This window comes from Grampus griseus, assembly GCF_964374135.1.
Source record: "Grampus griseus genome assembly, chromosome: X".
Classification (NCBI taxonomy): Eukaryota; Metazoa; Chordata; class Mammalia; order Artiodactyla; family Delphinidae; genus Grampus; species Grampus griseus.
In genome coordinates, this window is record NC_138999.1 from 59,482,828 (window position 1) to 59,500,474 (window position 17,647).

Here is a 17,647-nt window from a genome sequence, read left to right on the forward strand (position 1 = left end):
TACGAACCTTCAGCCTCCGAAAAGGAGACCCCAAACACAGTAAGTTAAACAAAATAAGATGACAGAGAAACACACAGCAGATGAAGAAGCAATGTAAAAACCCACCAGACCAAACAAATGAAGAGGAAATAGGCAGTCTACCTGAAGAAGAATTCAGAGCAATGATAGTAAAGTTGATCCAAGATCTTGGATATAGAATGGAGAAAATAAAAAATATGTTTAACAAGAACCTAAAAGAACCAAAGACCAAACAAACAGTGATGAACAACACAATAAATGAAATTTAAAATTCTCTAGAAGGAAGCAATACCAGAATAACTGAGGCAGAAGAACAGATAAGTGACCTGGAAGACAAAATAGTGGAAATACCTACCACAGAGCAGAACAAAGAAAAAAGAATGAAAAGAATTGAGGACAGTCTTAGAGACTTCTGGGACAACATTAAACGTACGAACATTTGAATAATACAGGTCCCAGAAGAAGAAGAGCAAAAGAAAGGGACTGAGCAAATATTTGAAAAGATTACAGTTGAAAACTTCCCTAACATGAGAAAGGAAATAGTCAACCAAGTTCTGGAAGTGCAGAAATCCCATACATGACAAATCCAAGGAGAAATACGCCAAGACACATATTAACCAAACTATCAAAAATTAAATACAAGGTAAAAATATTAAAAGCAGCAAGGGAAAAGCAACAAATAATATACAAAGGAATCCCCATAAGGTTAAAAGCTGATTTTTCAGCAGAAACTCTGCAAGCCAGAAGGGAGTGGCAGGACATATTTAAAGTGATGAGAGGAAAAAACCTACAACCAAGATTACTCTACCCAGCAAGGATCTCATTCAGCTTTGACAGAGAAATTGAAACACTTACAGACAAAGCAAAAGTTAAGAGAATTCAGCACCACCAAACGACCTTTACAACAAATCTCAAAGGAACTTCTCTAGGCAGGAAACACAAGAGAAGGAAAAGGCCTACAAAAACAAACCCAAAACACTAAAGAAAATGGTAACAGGAACATACATATCAATAATTACCTTAAATGTAAATGGATCAAATACTCCAACCAAAACACACAGACTGGCTGAATGGATAAAAAACAAGGCCTGTATATATGCTGTCTACAAGAGACCTACTTCAGACCTAGGGACACATGCAGACTGAAAGTGAGGGGATGGAAAAAGATATTCAATGCAAATGGAAATCAAAAGAAAGCTGGAGTAGCAATTCTCATATCAGACAAAATAGACTTTAAAATAAAGACTATTACAACAGACAAAGAAGGACATTACATAATGATCAAGGGATCAATCCAAGAAGAAGATATAACAATTGTAAATATTTATGCATCCAACATTGGAGCACCTCGATACATAAGGCAAATGCTAGAAGCCAAAAAAGGGGAAATCGACAGTAACACAATAATCGTAGGGGACATTAACACCCCACTTTCACCAATGAATAGATCATCCAAAATGAAAAAAAACTAAGGAAACAGAAACTTTAAATGACACATTAAACAAAATGGACTTAATTGATATTTATAGGACATTCCATCAAAAACAACAGAACACACTTTCTTCTCAACTGCTCATGGAACATTCTCCAGGATAGATCACATCTTGGGTCACAAATCAAGCCTTGGTAAATTTTTAAAAACTGAAATTGTATCAAGCATCTTTTCTGACCACAAAGCAATGAAACTAGATATCAATTACAGTAAAAAAAAATCTGTAAAAAATACAAACACATGGAGGCTAAACATTACACTACTAAATAACCAAGAGATAACTGAAGAAATCAAAGAGGAAAATCAAACAATACCTAGAAACAAATGACAATGAAAACACAACAACCCAAAACCTACGGGATGCAGCCAAAGCAGTTCTAAGAGGGAAGTTTATAGCAACATAATCCTACCTCAAGAAACAAGAAACATCTCAAGTAAACAACCTAACCTTACACCTAAAGCAATTACAGAAAGAAAAAAAAAAACCCAAAGTAGGCAGAAGGAAAGAAATCATAAAGATCCGAACAGAAAGAAATGAAAAAGAAATGAAGGACACTATAGCAAAGATCAATAAAATTAAAAGCTGGTTCTTTGAGAATTTAAACAAAATTGATAAATCATTAGGCAGACTCATGAAGAAAAAAAGGGAGAAGACTCAAATCAATAGAATGACAAATGAAAAGGGAGAAGTAACAACTGATACTGCAGAACGACAAAGGATCATGAGAGATTACTACAAGCAACAATATGCCAATAAAATGGACAACCTTAAAGAAATGGACAAATTCTTAGAAATGCACAAACTGCCGAGACTGAACCAGGAAGAAATAGAAAATATGAACAGACCAATCACAAGCACTGAAATTGAAACTGTGATTAAAAATCTTCCAGCAAACAAAAGCCCAGGACCAGATGGCTTCACAGGTGAATTCTATCAAACATTTATAGAAGAGCTAACACCTATCCTTCTCAAACTCTACAAAATATAGCAGAGGGAGGAGCACTCCTAAATTCATTCTACGAGGCCACCGTCACCCTGATATCAAAACCAGACAAAGATGTCACAAAAAAAGAAATCTTCAGACCAATATCACTGATGAACATAGATGAAAATATCCTCAACAAAATACTAGGAAACAGAATCCAACAGCACATTAAAAGGATCATACACCATGATCAAGTGGGGTTTATCCGAGGAATGCAAAGATTCTTCAGTAAATAGAAATCAATCAATGTGATACACCATATTAACAAACTGAAGGACAAATCCATATGTTAATCTCAATAGATGCAGAAAAAGCTTTTGACAAAATTCAACACCCATTTATGATAAAAAACTCTCCAGAAAGTAGGCATAGAGGGAACCTACCTCAACATAATAAAGGCAGTATATGACAAACCCACAGCCAACATCGTCCTCAATGGTGAAAAATTGAAACCACTTCCTCTAAAATCAGGGACAAGACAAGGATGCCCACTCTCACCACTATTATTCAACATAGCTTTGGAAGTTTTAGCCACAGCAATCAGAGAAGAAAAAGAAATTAAAGGAACCTAAATCAGAAAAGAAGAAGTAAAGCTGTCACTGTTTGCAGATGACATGATACTATACATAGAGAATTCTAAAGATGCGACCAGAAAACTACTAGAGCTAATCAATGAGTTTGGTAAAGTAGCAGGATACAAAATTAATGCACAGAAATCTCTTGCATTTCTATACTCTAAGGATGAAAAACCTGCAAGAGTAAATAAGGAAACACTCCCATTTGCCACTGCAACGAAAAGAATAAAATACCTAGGAACAAACCTACCTAAGGAGACAAAAGACCTGTATGCAGAAAATTATAAGACTGATGAAAGAAATCAAAGATGATACAAACAGATGTAGAGATTATACCATGCTTCTGGATTGGAAGAATCAACATTGTGATAATGACTCTATTACCCAAAGCAATCTACAGATTCAATGGAATCCCTATCAAACTACCACGGGCATTTTTCACAGAACTAGAAGAAAAAATTTCACAATTTGTTGGAAACACAAAAGACCCCAAATAGCCAGAGCAATCCTGAGAAACAAAAACGGAGCTGGAGGAATCAGACTCCCAGACATCAGACTATACTACAAAGCTACAGTAATCAAGACAGTACAGTACTGGCAAATAACCAGAAATATAGATCAATGAAACAGGATAGAAAGCCCAGGATAGAAAGCCCAGAGCCCACGCACATATGGTCACCTTATCTTTGATACAGGTAGCAAGAATATACAATGGAGAATAGACAGCGTCTTCAGTAAGTGGTGCTTGGAAAACTGGACAGCCAGTTGTAAAGAATGAAATTAGAACACTTCCTAACACCATACAAAAAATAAACACAATATGGATAAAGACCTAAATGTAAGGCCAGACACTATAAAACTCTTGGAGTAAAACAAAGGAAGAACACTCTTTGACATAAATCACAGCAAGATCCTTTTTGACTCACCTCCTAGAGAAATGGAAATAAAAATAAAAATAAACAACTGTGACCTAATGAAACTTAAAAGCTTTTGCACAGCAAAGGAAACCATAAACAAGATGAAAAGACAACCCTCAGAATGGGAGAAAATATTTGCAAATGAGGCAACTGACAAAGGATTAATTTCCAAAATATACAAGCAGCTCATGTACCTCAATATCAAAACAACAAACAACCCAATCCAAAAACGGACAGAAGACCTAAATAGACATTTCTCCAAAGAAGATATACAGATTGTCAACAAACACATGAAAGGATGCTGAACATCACTAATCATTAGAGAAATGCAAATCAAAACTACAATGAGGTATCACCTCACACTGGTCAAAATGGCCACCATCAAAAAATCTACAAATAATAAATCCTGGAGAGGGTGTGGAGAAAAGGGAACACTCTTGCACTGCTGGTGGGAATGTGAATTGGTACAGCCACTATGGAGAACAGTATGGAGGTTCCTTAAAAAACTACAAATAGAACTACCATATGACCCAGCAATCCCACTACTGGGCATATACCCTGAGAAAACCATAATTCAAAAAGAGTCATATACCAAAATGTTCATTGCAGCTCTATTCACAATAGCCCAGAGATGGAAACAACCTAAGTGTCCATCATCGGATGAATGGATAAAGAAGATGTGGCACATATATACAATGGAATATTACTCAGCCCTAAAAAGCAACGAAATTGAGCTATTTGTAATGAGGTGGATGGACCTGGAGTCTGTCATACAGAGTGAAGTAAGTCAGAAAGAGAGAGACAGGTACCATATGCTAACACATATATATGGAATTTAAGAAAAAAAATGTCATGAAGAACCTAGGGGTAAGACAGGAATAAAGACACAGACCTACTAGAGAATGGACTTGAGGATATGGGGAGGGGGAAGGGGAAGCTGTGACGAAGTGAGAGAGTGGCATGGACATATATACACTACCAAGTGTAAGACAGATAGCTAGTGGGAGGCAGCCGCATAGCACAGGGAGATCAGCTCAGTGCTTTGTGACCGCCTGGAGGGGTGGGATAGGGAGGATGGGAGGGAGGGAGATGCAGGAGGGAGGAGATATGGGAACATATGTATATGTATAACTGATTCACTTTGTTATACAGCAGAAACACACCATTGTAAAGCAATTATACTCCAATAAAGATGTAAAAATAAATAAATAAACTAATGGGACCTAATGAAACTCAAAAGCTTTTGAAGAGCAACGGAAACCATAAACAAGACGAACGACAACTCTCAGAATGGGAGAAAATATTTGCAAATGAAGCAACTGATAAAGGATCCATCTCCAAAATTTACATGCAGGTCATGCAGCTCAGTATCAAAAAAACAAACAACTCAATCCAAAAATGGGAAGAAGACGTATATAGACATTTCTCCAAAGAAGATATATAGATTGCCAACACACACATGAAAGAATGGTCAACATCACTAATCATTAGATAAATGCAAATCAAAACTAGAGTTCAGTATCACCTCACAGCAGTCAGAATGGCCATCATCAAAAAGTCTACAAACAATAAATGCTGGAGAGGGTGTGGAGAAAAGGGAACACTCTTGCACTGCTGGTGCAACCGTAAATTGATACAGCCACTATGGAGAACAATATGGAGGTTCCTTGAAAAACTAAAGATAGAACCCTCATACGACCCAGGAATCCCACTACTTGTCATATACCCTGGGAACCATAATTCAAAAAGAGTCATGTACTGCAATGTTCATTGCAGCTCTATTTACAATATCCAGGACATGAAAGCCACCTAAGTGTCCACTGACAGATGAATGGATAAAGAAGATGTGCCACATATATATAGTGCAATATTTCTCAGCCATAAAAAGAAACGAAATTGAGTTATTTGTAGTGAGGTGGATGGACCTAAAGTCTGTCATACCGAGTGAAGTAAGTCAGAAAGAGAAAACAAATATCGTATATTAACGCATATATGGAATCTAAGAAAAAAAATGTCATGAAGAACCTAGGGGTAAGACAGGAATAAAGACACAGATCTACTAGAGAATGGACTTGAGGATATGGGGAGGGGGAAGGGTAAGCTGGGACAAAGCGAGAGAATGGCATGGACATATATACACTACCAAATGTAAAATAGATAGCTAGTGGGAAGCAGCTGCATCGCACGGGGAGATCAGCTCAGTGCTTTGTGACCACCTAGAGGGGTGGGATAGGGAATTTGGGTGGGAGACGCAAGAGGGAGGGCATATGGGGATATATGCATACACATAGCTGATTCACTTTGTTATACCGCAGAAACTAACACAACCTTGTAAAGCAATTATACTAGAACAGATTTTTTTTTAATTTTAAAAATAAAGATTATGGAGGACCTTAAGTCTAAGAAATTTGGTCTTTATTTACAGGGTGCCACTGAAAATTATTGAGCAAGATACAATAATCAGTTAGATTATTCCAGTAGTCTTAGAGGTAATGAGGGCTTGGACTAGGGTAGTGAGGTAAAGATGGAAGGGGAGACAGCTGGCAAAAATATTGCAGAGGTAGAATTGACCAGATGTGGCACACGACTGAATATAGGGGGAGAAGAAGGAATCCATGAATCTAAGATTTCAGTCTTAGATAGCTGTATATACCCAAAGACAGTAGAAAAGTGGATGTGGGCTATGAGAAACATCAGGGCTATAGATATAGATTTGCATATGGAGAGCTGAACCTAAGAAAACAGTTGATGAATTTCTGTGGGGATAGTGTACAACAGAAACAAAAGAAGGGAGCAGAGAATAAACTCAACAAATGTTTACTGAAAACTTACCATGTACCAAGCATGTTCATGAGTGTTGAGGATAAAATGGAGAATGAGATAAACAGTACCTGCCCTCATCCAACATTTATTTGGGAAAAGAGACTACCAATAACATAAATTAAAAAGGAACGGTCAGAGCAATAGGATTAAGAGAGTATGTCATAAACAGAAAACAAATTAACAATTACCAAAGAGGAAGGGAGGTGGGGGAGGGATAAATTAGGAGTCTGAGATTAGCAGATACAAACTACTATACATAGAACAGATAAAACAACAAGGTCCTACTGTACAACACAGGAACTATATTCAATATCTTGTAATAAACCATAATGGGAAAGAATATGATAAAGATATATACAGATATATCTGAATCACTTTGCTGTACAGCAGAAACTAACAACACAACACTGTAAATCATCTACACTTCAATAAAAAAAAACGAGTATGTCATTAGAAGCCAAAGAGAAAGTTTCTGGAAGGAAAAAGTAGTATTATATTCTCTCGTGCTAGAGAGACCAGAGGACAAAATGGACTGAGGGAAAAAATCATTAGACTTTATCATTAAAAGGTCACTAGCGGGGATTCCCTGGTGGTACAGTGGTCAAGAATCCGCCTGCCAATGCAGGGGACACGGGTTCGAGCCCTAGTCCAGGAAGATCCCACATGCCGTGGAGCAACTAAGCCCGAGCGCCACAACTACTGACCCTGCACTCTAGAGCCCGTTAGCCACAACTACTGAAGCACACATGCCTAGCGCCCATGCTCCGCAACAAGAGAAGCCACCGCAATGAGAAGCCCGCGCACTGCAATGAAGAGTAGCCCCTGCTCGCCGAAACTAGAGAAAGCCGGTGCCCAGCAACAAAGACCCAATGCAGCCAAAAATAAATACATTTATTAAAAAAAAGGTCACTAGTGATATTCAAAAGAGCAGTTTATAGAATCAGATGCAAAAATCATCAAAAGGGAAGTAGGTGGTGAGGCCAAAAACCTTAGAGTCATTCTTGTCTCTTTTTTTCTCTCTTATCCTACATCTGGTTTGTCAGAGAATTCTGTCAGCTTTATTTTCATATTCTATACAGAATCTGACCACTTCTCACCATCCATACTTCCTTCATCCTGGTCCATGCCACCATCATCTCTTGCCTAGATTATTTCAGTGGCCTCCTAACTGGTCTCCCTGCTTCCACCCTTGCATCCAGCTCAGTCTATTCAACACGGTGGCCAAGTGATTTTATTAAAATGCAAGTCAGATCTTGACACTCTTGTGCCCCCAAACCCTCCCACTGGCTCCCCATCTCACTTAGACTTAATGACACAAATCTTTACAATGAACTACAATGTCTTTCTTACATGATCTGTTTCCCCACTACTTCCTTGATCACATTTCCTGTTTTCCCTAATATTCCCTCTGCTCCAGCCACACTAGTCTCTTTGCTGTTCCTCAAACACCACATATATGCTCCTACCCCACACACCAGAGCCTTTGCATTTGGCTGCTCCCTCTGTCTGGAATGCTCTTTTTAAAGGTATCCTCATAGCCATATCCCTCATTTCCTCAGGTCTCTACTAAAAAACTACCTTCTCACTGAGGCCCCCTCTGGCCACCTTGCCTAGAATTCCAACCCTTCACTCCTCCTCTAAAACATTTAATACTACCCTTTCCTACTTAGTTTTCTCTTTAGCACTTATCACTATCTAATATAACAGGGTCAGAAAACTGTGGCCTTTGGGCTCCATCCAGCCTACCATCTATGAATAGCTAAGTTTTACTTTTTTAAAAGGCTAAAAAAATCAAAAAAGAATACTTTACGACACAAAAAATTATATGAAATTCAAATTTCAGTGTTCCTAAATATAAAGTTTTGTTGGAACAAAGCCATGCCAATTTGTTTACATATGGTCTACGCCTACTTTCATGGTACAACAGCAGAGTTGAGTAGCTGCAAGAGAGACTGTATGGCCTAGAAAACCTAAAATATTTACTGTGTGGTTCTGCATAGAAAATTTACTGACCTCTCTAATATACCATAATATTTATCTTTTTATTGTCTGTGTCTCCTAGTAGAATATAAACTCTGTGGCGGTAGGGGGTTTTGTCTATTTGCCTAGGACAGTATTTAACATATAGTAGTAGACAGTTAATAAATATTTTTTGAATGAATGAATACTAAAAAAATATAGGCAGTAATTTTAGGTTATAAAGTTTGGTGATGAAAGGAAGGACAAACTATAATTTGGGGAGGATGACATGGTTGAAGAAAGGTTTTTGAATAAAGAAGACCTAAAAATAATTGTAGTGACAGGGGAAAGAAACAGTAGAGAGAGAAAGATAAAAGAGTTAGGGTTGAGATTTGTAGGGAAGGTCCCCTGAGAAAGTAACTTCTTTCTCAGAGATAAGGGAGAAGAAAGAATGGATAAAGAGAGAAGGTGATGAAGTTCATGTCAGTGGCTACAAGCCCAGGAAATTAGAAGATAAGGTTTTTTGCTAAAAGGAAGGATAAGGCATAGGGGCTTAGGGATAAAAAAAATGTTTTGGAATCACCAAGGATTGGTGAGGAGTATGACAGAAAGTCAACAAGAGTCAGTTTTACTTAGTGCCTATATGAAAACTATGAAATTTTAGCAGATGCAATAAATATGCTTTCACAAAATTTCTGAACAGTACTCAAGAAGATCAAGGGAAGGAGTGAAAAAAGCAGACAATAAAAATTAACAAGACTAGGTGGCAATAGCAAAATAGTAAAATATGACGAACTGCGTAACTGTTTCACCTTTCTTCATCTGTCTTAGTGCACAGTAGAGTATTCCTTACATATGGAGGTATCAAATCAATTTCTGCTAAGTTTAAGACAGGAAGGATGAAATGGAGAAATATACTAACAGTAATCAACAAGGCAATCTGGCCTTAAATGACATAATCACAAACTGAGTATACATATTAGGACCTGCCTGGTTTCCTGCTCTCTTCTTCTTCCCCTCCTTACTACTAATATCATTTGAACTCCCAATTATAGGTTCAGTCCTACACTAGGCTCTAGGACCAAACTTGACATTAGTTAGAGGAAATTTAAGAAGCAGTGCTTCAAGTCTTAGAAGACTGTATCATCTATTCACTTTGTATTCTTTTTCCGGTAATTGCATCCCAGTCTGGCTCCCTATGCCTGAGCTCCACTCTTAAAAAGAGCCTCATGTTCCTTTCACTTTAGGTTTGGAGCTCGACCTTGCTCTTTCTAGTCTATCTACACATACCCCCAGTGATGCAAAGATTTGAGTCCTACATCTGAGTCCAAATCTCTATGATTGAAGACCTGTTCCCTGCTGATATGCTTATGTGATGCCAACTACCTATGTGTCTAACTTATGGAATCTTTCCAACACTTAAATTTCCCCCATTGCCATAATCTGATCTGCCCATTAGGATACCCTGATGCCAGCTAATTGGCTGAGTCAAAGGCAACTTGTTCATCTCTGTAACTTCAGAGACTATCACAGTATCTCATACTATGTTCTTTCTATCTTGACTAGGTGATTAGATATCCTTCCTTGGCCTGCAGATGTATCCATCCCCCCAGTTGGCATGTCTAGCTCCAGGTCCAGGTCCATCCCAATCTGCCAGGTTAATATAAATCATAGAGTTACAAAAGCCTTGTGATTACCTTCTTTACAGGTCTTTAAGTAAGCAGTAGGAAACTACCTTTCTGAAATAGGTAACAGTATTCTGAGCAGAAATATAATGAATTAAGTAACAAAATCTATGTGACATCTTCTTTTCAGGTCTTTAAGTAAACAGTAGTCAACCATCTTTCTGAAACACTTAAATGCTAGCCTGTGTAGAAATACGATGAATTAAGTAACCTTTCAACTTCTCTTTCAGGACCGTGAATTTATAACAAACAAACTAAATGGTAAATATTCTTTTGAAAGAAAATCTGAAGTATTTATTAAGGTAAACAACCCTTCAAAGTAAACAAATCTTCAAAGAAAATGTCTAAAATTACAACCCTTAATCACATATTTCCCCCTAAATTTGTTATTAAAACTTAAAAAGCAACAAAAACCTTCATATTTTACCTGGATCCATACTTGTACTTCTTGTTTTTTCTCTTACCACAAGACAATACGCCCCACCCCATTATGTGCATACTATATGATAACCAAAGGAAGAAATGTCCCAAATGCTTTGGGGGAGTATGAACGGCTCTATCCTCAAGCAAGTTTTATCCCTTTTACCTTCTAGAATTTTGTTCTGATAAGAAATCAAATGCTGAACATTTTTTTAGATTGGTTGGAAAGGCAAAAGATAACCCAGAAAGTAAAAGAACGAATTTCATCCCAGTGTTTGCTCTCACTGAATGCTTGACCCAAAAAAATGTGTAACTTAAAATTTATTCTGCTTCAAAGGACAATACTGCAGATGGTTAGCAGCAGATAACTTTGTTCATGAATTGCAATGATATATTACCTTTCAGAACAGGGTGTTAAAAATAAACAGTAAGTAATGGAATTAAGAGTCTCCAAATTTTCTCTCCTTTTGGGAAGTTCCATTCATTAATGTTTATAGTGTGCAAGTCAGGAAAATATCAATTTGACTTTGTTCTGTATGAAGTAACTCTCAGACATCCTAACCTAATAGCCAAGAAGTCACACCACTACAACCATCTCTCTGCCATTGCACATAACAACATTTGCTGCCTTTGAAAAACAAATAAATCAAAAGACCTTATCAAATTGTCCCAAATGCAGGTAACAAGCAGCCATGTTCCTCTGTAGCCTGGCAAAGTCCAGGAACGTTTGATCACATGCATAAAATCTCAGAGAACAGCAGTACCAGTGTAGGGCATCAGCATAATCTTCTACCTAAAGTTTAAAAAGAAATAACAAAATCACACAGATATTTCTATATTTGACCCTAATTGTTCCAAGTCACCTTTAGAAACAAAAAAATGGCACTGTTTACATTTTTAGGCAACCAAAACACAACATCCTCTTTAGTTGAATGCTGAATGCATTTTACTATCAGCCTTGATCAATATAAAGTTATAGATAAAGTGGTAATCGATATTCTCTCTTCTTCCCTCACATTAGAGGTTTCACGGAAACCAACAAAATTAAAAGGCAACCTATGAAATCAGAAAAAATATTTGCAGTATTTTGGGGGGGTAATATCCAAAATATATAAGAAAATACTACAACTCAGTAGCAAAAAATAAAAACAAGAACAAAAACAAAACCCGATTAAAAATGGGCAAAGGATCTGGACAGACTTTCCCAAAGAAGACATACAAATGGCCAACAGGTACATGATAAGGTGCTCAACATCACTTATCATCAGGAAAATGCAAATCAAAACCACAATGAGATATCACTTCACATCTGCTACAATGGCTAACATCAGAAAGACAAGAGATAACAAATGGTGGTGAGGATGTACAGAAAAGGGAAACCTTGTACACTGTTGGTGGGAATGTAAACTGGTATAGCCACTATGGAAAACAGTTGGAGGTTTCCTAAGAAATTAAAAATAGAACTACCATACAATCCAGTAATCCCACTTCTGTGTGGGATACCCAAAGAAAATGAAATCATTATCTCAAAGAGATAATTGTACTGCCATGTCCACTGCAGCAAGCCAAGGTACGGAAACAACCTAAGTTGTTGTTTACTGATGAATGTGGGTAAAGAAAGTACAGTACATGTATACAATGGAATATTAGCCTTAAAAAAGAATGAAATCCTGCCATTTGTGACAACATGGATGAATTTGGAGGACATTATGCTAAATGATATAAGCCAGAAAGAGAAAGACAAACATTGCATGGTATCACTTATATGTAGAATCTGAAGTAAAGAAAAAAAAGTCAAACTCATAGAAACACAGAGTAGAATGGTGTTTTCCAGGGGTTTGAGGGTGGGGGAAATGGAGAATGGTTGGTAAAAGGGTACAAACTTTCAGTTATAAGATGAAAACGGTCCGAGGATCTAATACATACATTAGATATATGGTGACTATAGTTGGTAATACTGGATTGTATAACTGAATTTTGCTAAGAGAGCAGAACTTAAATGTTCTCACCAAAAAGAAAAAAGGTAAATATGTGAGGTGATGGACGTGTTAAATAAGTCATTATACCCCTTTCACAATGTATATGTATATCAAATTAAATCATCACATTGTACACTTTAATCATAATTTTGTCAATTATACTTCAATAAAGCCAAAAAAAATGAAATTTCACATATGGGATGAAGAGTCGGAGAGGGTGGTGAGCCACCCTAGAAAACTCAGAATACGATTTAAAAGTTATTAAAACAACAATGATAAAAATGTTAAAAGAGAACACCCATAATTTACCATTCGAATACAGCTATTTTCATTTTTCCACATTCCATTTTAATTTTACCCTTTTGTATTTTTATATAGTTGTAATCACACTTTATATTACAATTTCATTTTCTATTCTTTCCATTTAAGTTCATTTTGTAAATATTAATCTATGTTGCTACGTAGGATAAGAAAATGTAAGATATTTTAGTAAATTTCCAGGTTTTTCACTATTTTAATTAAATGCTATGGGTGTTTTTTTTGTGGTTTTTTTGTGTGTGTGGTTTTTTTTTTTTTTTTTTTGCAGTACGCAGGCCTCTCACTGTTGTGGCCTCTCCCGTTGCAGAGCACAGGCTCCGGATGCGCAGGCTCAGCGGTCATGGCTCACAGGCCCAGCCACTCTGCAGCATGTGGGATCTTCCTGGACTGGGGCACGAACCTGTGTCCCCTGCATCGGCAGGCGGACTCTCAACCATTGTGCCCCCAGGGAAGCCCTAAATGCTATGTTTTTGTACAAAAATATTTTCTTACTTTTGAGGCACTTTAAAATTTTCAATGGTAAGAAGCTATTACAAAAAATCTAATAGAAATGACCTGGATAACTTTTTTTAAGATAAGAAAATTAAGATTGCTCATGCACACCAAGGTAACGTAGATGAGTCCCCTGTACCCTACCAAGAAACTTCACATTTTTCAATGAAAGACAGGAGTCATTAGTACCTAAAAGGAATAAAACTCACTCCCTACTATAAACAACTGTGCTGAGGAGGTATAACACTGCCTTTGACTATTTAGAATTAAGATTACATTCTTCTACAGTTTTGGAAGTGGGAGTTAAAAAAATTATCCTGCAAGACTGGAAAATGAGAGAAAAAAAGATTCAATACGAGAAGGGAATTCTGAAATAATTTTTTACTTGCTCAGTAAAGAAACAGAGACCCTCTAAAAGAAAATAAGAATATCATTCTATTTTGCAGCACCTTAATGTATAAAACAAGATGTTTTGATATATGTATACACTGTGAAATGACGACCACAATTAACATATCCATCCTTCTGCAATGTCTAATCTGATGTTAATACTATGCAGTATATTTTTGATCCTAGACATACTTTTCATCTCTGGAAGTTTGATTTGGGTCTTTTGTATCTTCCATGTCTCTACCTAACTTCTTGAATATATAGAATACAATTATAAGAGCTATTTTAATGTCCTCTGCTAATGTTAACTTCTATGTTAGTTTCAATTGTTGCTTCTTTTCTTCATTATAGGTTGTATTTTCCTGCCTGTTTGTATGCTTGGTAATTTATTTATTTTGCAGTATGCGGGCCTCTCACTGTTGTAGCCTCTCCCATTGCGGAGCACAGGCTCCGGACACACAGGCTCAGCGGCCATGGCTCACGGGCCCAGCCGCTCCACAGCATGTGGGATCTTCCCAGACCGGGGCATGAACCCGTGTCCCCTGCATCGGCAGGTGGACTCTCAACCACTGTGCCACCAGGGAAGCCCGGTAATTTATTATTAGATGCCAGACGTTATAAACTTTACCTTGTCGGGTGCTGGATAGTTCTGCATTCTGGTAAATATCCTTGACCTCTACTCTGGCAAGCACTTAAATTCCTTGGGACCAATTTGATCCTTTCAGGTCATACTTTTATGATTTTTCAGGTTGGTCTGGAACAGTGCTCAGTTTAGGACTAATTACTCCCCACTAGCAAAACAAGACCTTTCTGAATTCTCTACCCAATGCCCCATGAATTAGAAGTTTTCCAGTCTGGCTGGTATGAACAGGTTCTATTCCCAGACCTGTGTGAGTGCCAGGCACTGTTCTAATACTTTTAGATGGTGACTCATCTGGCTTTAGGTATTTTCATCCCATATTATCTTGATCAGTACTCCACTAAACACTTGAGAAGGATTCTCTGATTGTGGAGTTCTCTTTCTTGCTCTGTTCTCCTCTCTGATACTCTGTCCTATGAATTCTAGCTACATCAGTCTTCCCAGACTCTCAGCTCCAACTCCTCAAATTAGGAAGCCTGCTAGGATCCACTTCAGTTTCTTTCCTTTTTTTTTTCCAACATCTTTATTGGAGTATAATTGCTTTACAATGGTTAGTTTCTGATGTATAACAAAGTGAATCAGCTATATGTATACATATATCCGCATATCCCCTCCCTCTTGCAACTCCCTCCCACCCTCCCTATCCCACTCCTCTCGGTGGTTACATAGCACCGAGCTGATCTCCCCGAGTGATGTAGCTCCTTCCCACTAGCTATCTATTTTACATTTAGTAGTGTGTATATGTCAATGCCACTCTCTCACTTTGCCCCAGCTTACCCTTCCCTGTCCCCGTGTCCTCAAGTCCACATTCTCTACATCTGTGTCTTTATTCCTGTCCTGCCCCTAGGTTCTTCAGAACCATTTTTTTTTTAGATTCCATATATATGTGTTAGCATATGGTATTTGTTATCCTCTTTGACTTACGTCACTCTGTATGACAGACTCCAGGTCCATCCACCTCACTACAAATAACTCAACTTTCTTTTTATGGCTGAGTAATATTACATTGTATATATGAGCCATATCTTCTTTATCCATTCATCTGTCAATGGACACTTAGGTTGTTTCCATGTCCTGGCTACTGTAAATAGACCTGCAACGAACATTGTGGTACATGACTCTTTTTGAATTATGGTTTTCTCAGCGTATATGCCCTCGAGTGGGATTGCTGGGTCATATGGTAGTTCTATTTTTAGTTTAAGCAACCTCCATACGGTTCTCCATAGTGGCTGTATCAATTTACATTCCCACCAACAGTGCAAGAGGGTTCCCTTTTCTCCACACCCTCTCCAACATTTATTGTTTGTAGATTTTTTGATGATGGCCATTCTGACTGGTGTGAGGTGATACCTCATTGTAGTTTTGATTTGCATTTCTCTAATGATTAGGGATGTTGAGCATCCTTTCATGTGTTTGTTGGCAATCTGTATATCTTCTTTGGAGAAATGTCTATTTAGGTCTTCTGCCCATTTTTGGATTGGGTTGTTTATTTTTTTGATATTGAGCTGCATGAGCTACTTGTATATTTTAGAGATTAATCCTTTGTCAGTTGCTTCATTTGCAAATATTTTCTCCCATTCTAACGGTTGTCTTTTCATCTTGTTTATGCTTTCCTTTGCTGTGCAAAAGCTTCGAAGTTTCATTAGGTCCTATTTGTTTATTTTTGTTTTTATTTCCATTTCTCTAGGAGGTGGGTCAAAAATGATCTTACTGTGATTTATGTCATAGTCCACTTCAGTTTCTATTCCTATGCTACAGCCTGGAAACTCAAGGTAGTAAGCTGAACAACTGCAGTGCTCACCTTGTTTATTTCCTATCTACCAGAGATCACTCTCCATTGCCTAATGTCCAGTGTCTTGAAAACCATTTTTTCATGTGTTTTGTCTTGATTTTTTGGAGGTAGGGAGAGGGAGCAAGGTGTTATTCAGGCAAGGACATCAACCAGGTCTCTTACATTTTGGTTGGAAGTGGAAATCCACTAAAACAGTACGTCCTTTCTTACACATACACACACAAATGCATATGGATTAGAAGGCAATATATAAAATTTTAAGAGTGATTGGATTAAGAATAACTATTCTTTTTAAAAAACTTATCTGTGGTTTCAAATTTTCTACAGTAAACCTGGACTGTTTTGTATAAAGAAAAAATATTACTACCTTTTTTTTCATTTTTATTACACCACAATGTTTTTAAAAGGTTTTTTTTAAGAGCAGTTTTGGGATCACAGCAAAAGTGAGAGGAATGTACAGATATCTGCTAGATACCTCCTGACCCAACACATGTACAGCCTCCCCCATCATCAACATCCTCTACCAGAATGGTGTATTTGTTACAACTGATGAACTTACATTAGGGTTCACTCTTGGTGTTGTACATTCTATGGATTTAGACAAATGGATAATGACATGCGTCCATCATTATAGTATCATTCAAAGTATTTTCACTGCCCTAAAAATCCTCTGTGCTCCATACCTCAATTTTTAAAGGAAATAAAACCCTCTTTCTTGCTCCTCATGTTAAAATAAATTATACTTTCCTATATCTTAGTATCAGTGATGTCATTTCCCTACACTGTAAACTCCCAATGGGGATGAATCACATCTTAGTATCTTTATTTTTAGTTTATTTTTTAAAAAATAAATAAGTTACTTTATTTATTTTTGGCTGCGGTGAGTCTTTGTTGCTGCATGTGGGCTTTCTCTAGTTGCGGCGAGTGGGGGCTACTCTTCATTGTGGCGTGCGGGCTTCTCATTGTGGTGGCTTCTCCTGTTGCAGAGCACGGGCTCTAGGCACGTGGGCTCAGCAGTTGTGGCTCGTGGGCTCTAGAGTGCAGGCTCAGTAGTTGAGGAGCATGGGCTTAGTTGCTTCCGCGGCACGTGGGATTTTCCTGGACCAGGGATCAAACCCGTGTCCCCTCCATTGGCAGGCGGATTCTTAACCACTGCGCCAC

The 17,647-nt window shown here is 37.6% G+C and overlaps 1 protein-coding gene across 1 annotated transcript in view; it reads right to left on the minus strand.

Moving 5' to 3' along the window:
* Positions 1 to 17,647, minus strand: part of TEX11 (testis expressed 11) — a gene marked incomplete at both ends in the record, with an annotated part of 320,506 nt that overhangs the window by 132,108 nt on the left and 170,751 nt on the right. Inside the window, one exon of the mRNA XM_082682068.1 lies at positions 11,531 to 11,668. Coding sequence (XP_082538194.1) covers positions 11,531 to 11,668 — 138 coding nt within the window. The remainder of the gene's footprint in view (positions 1 to 11,530; positions 11,669 to 17,647) is intronic.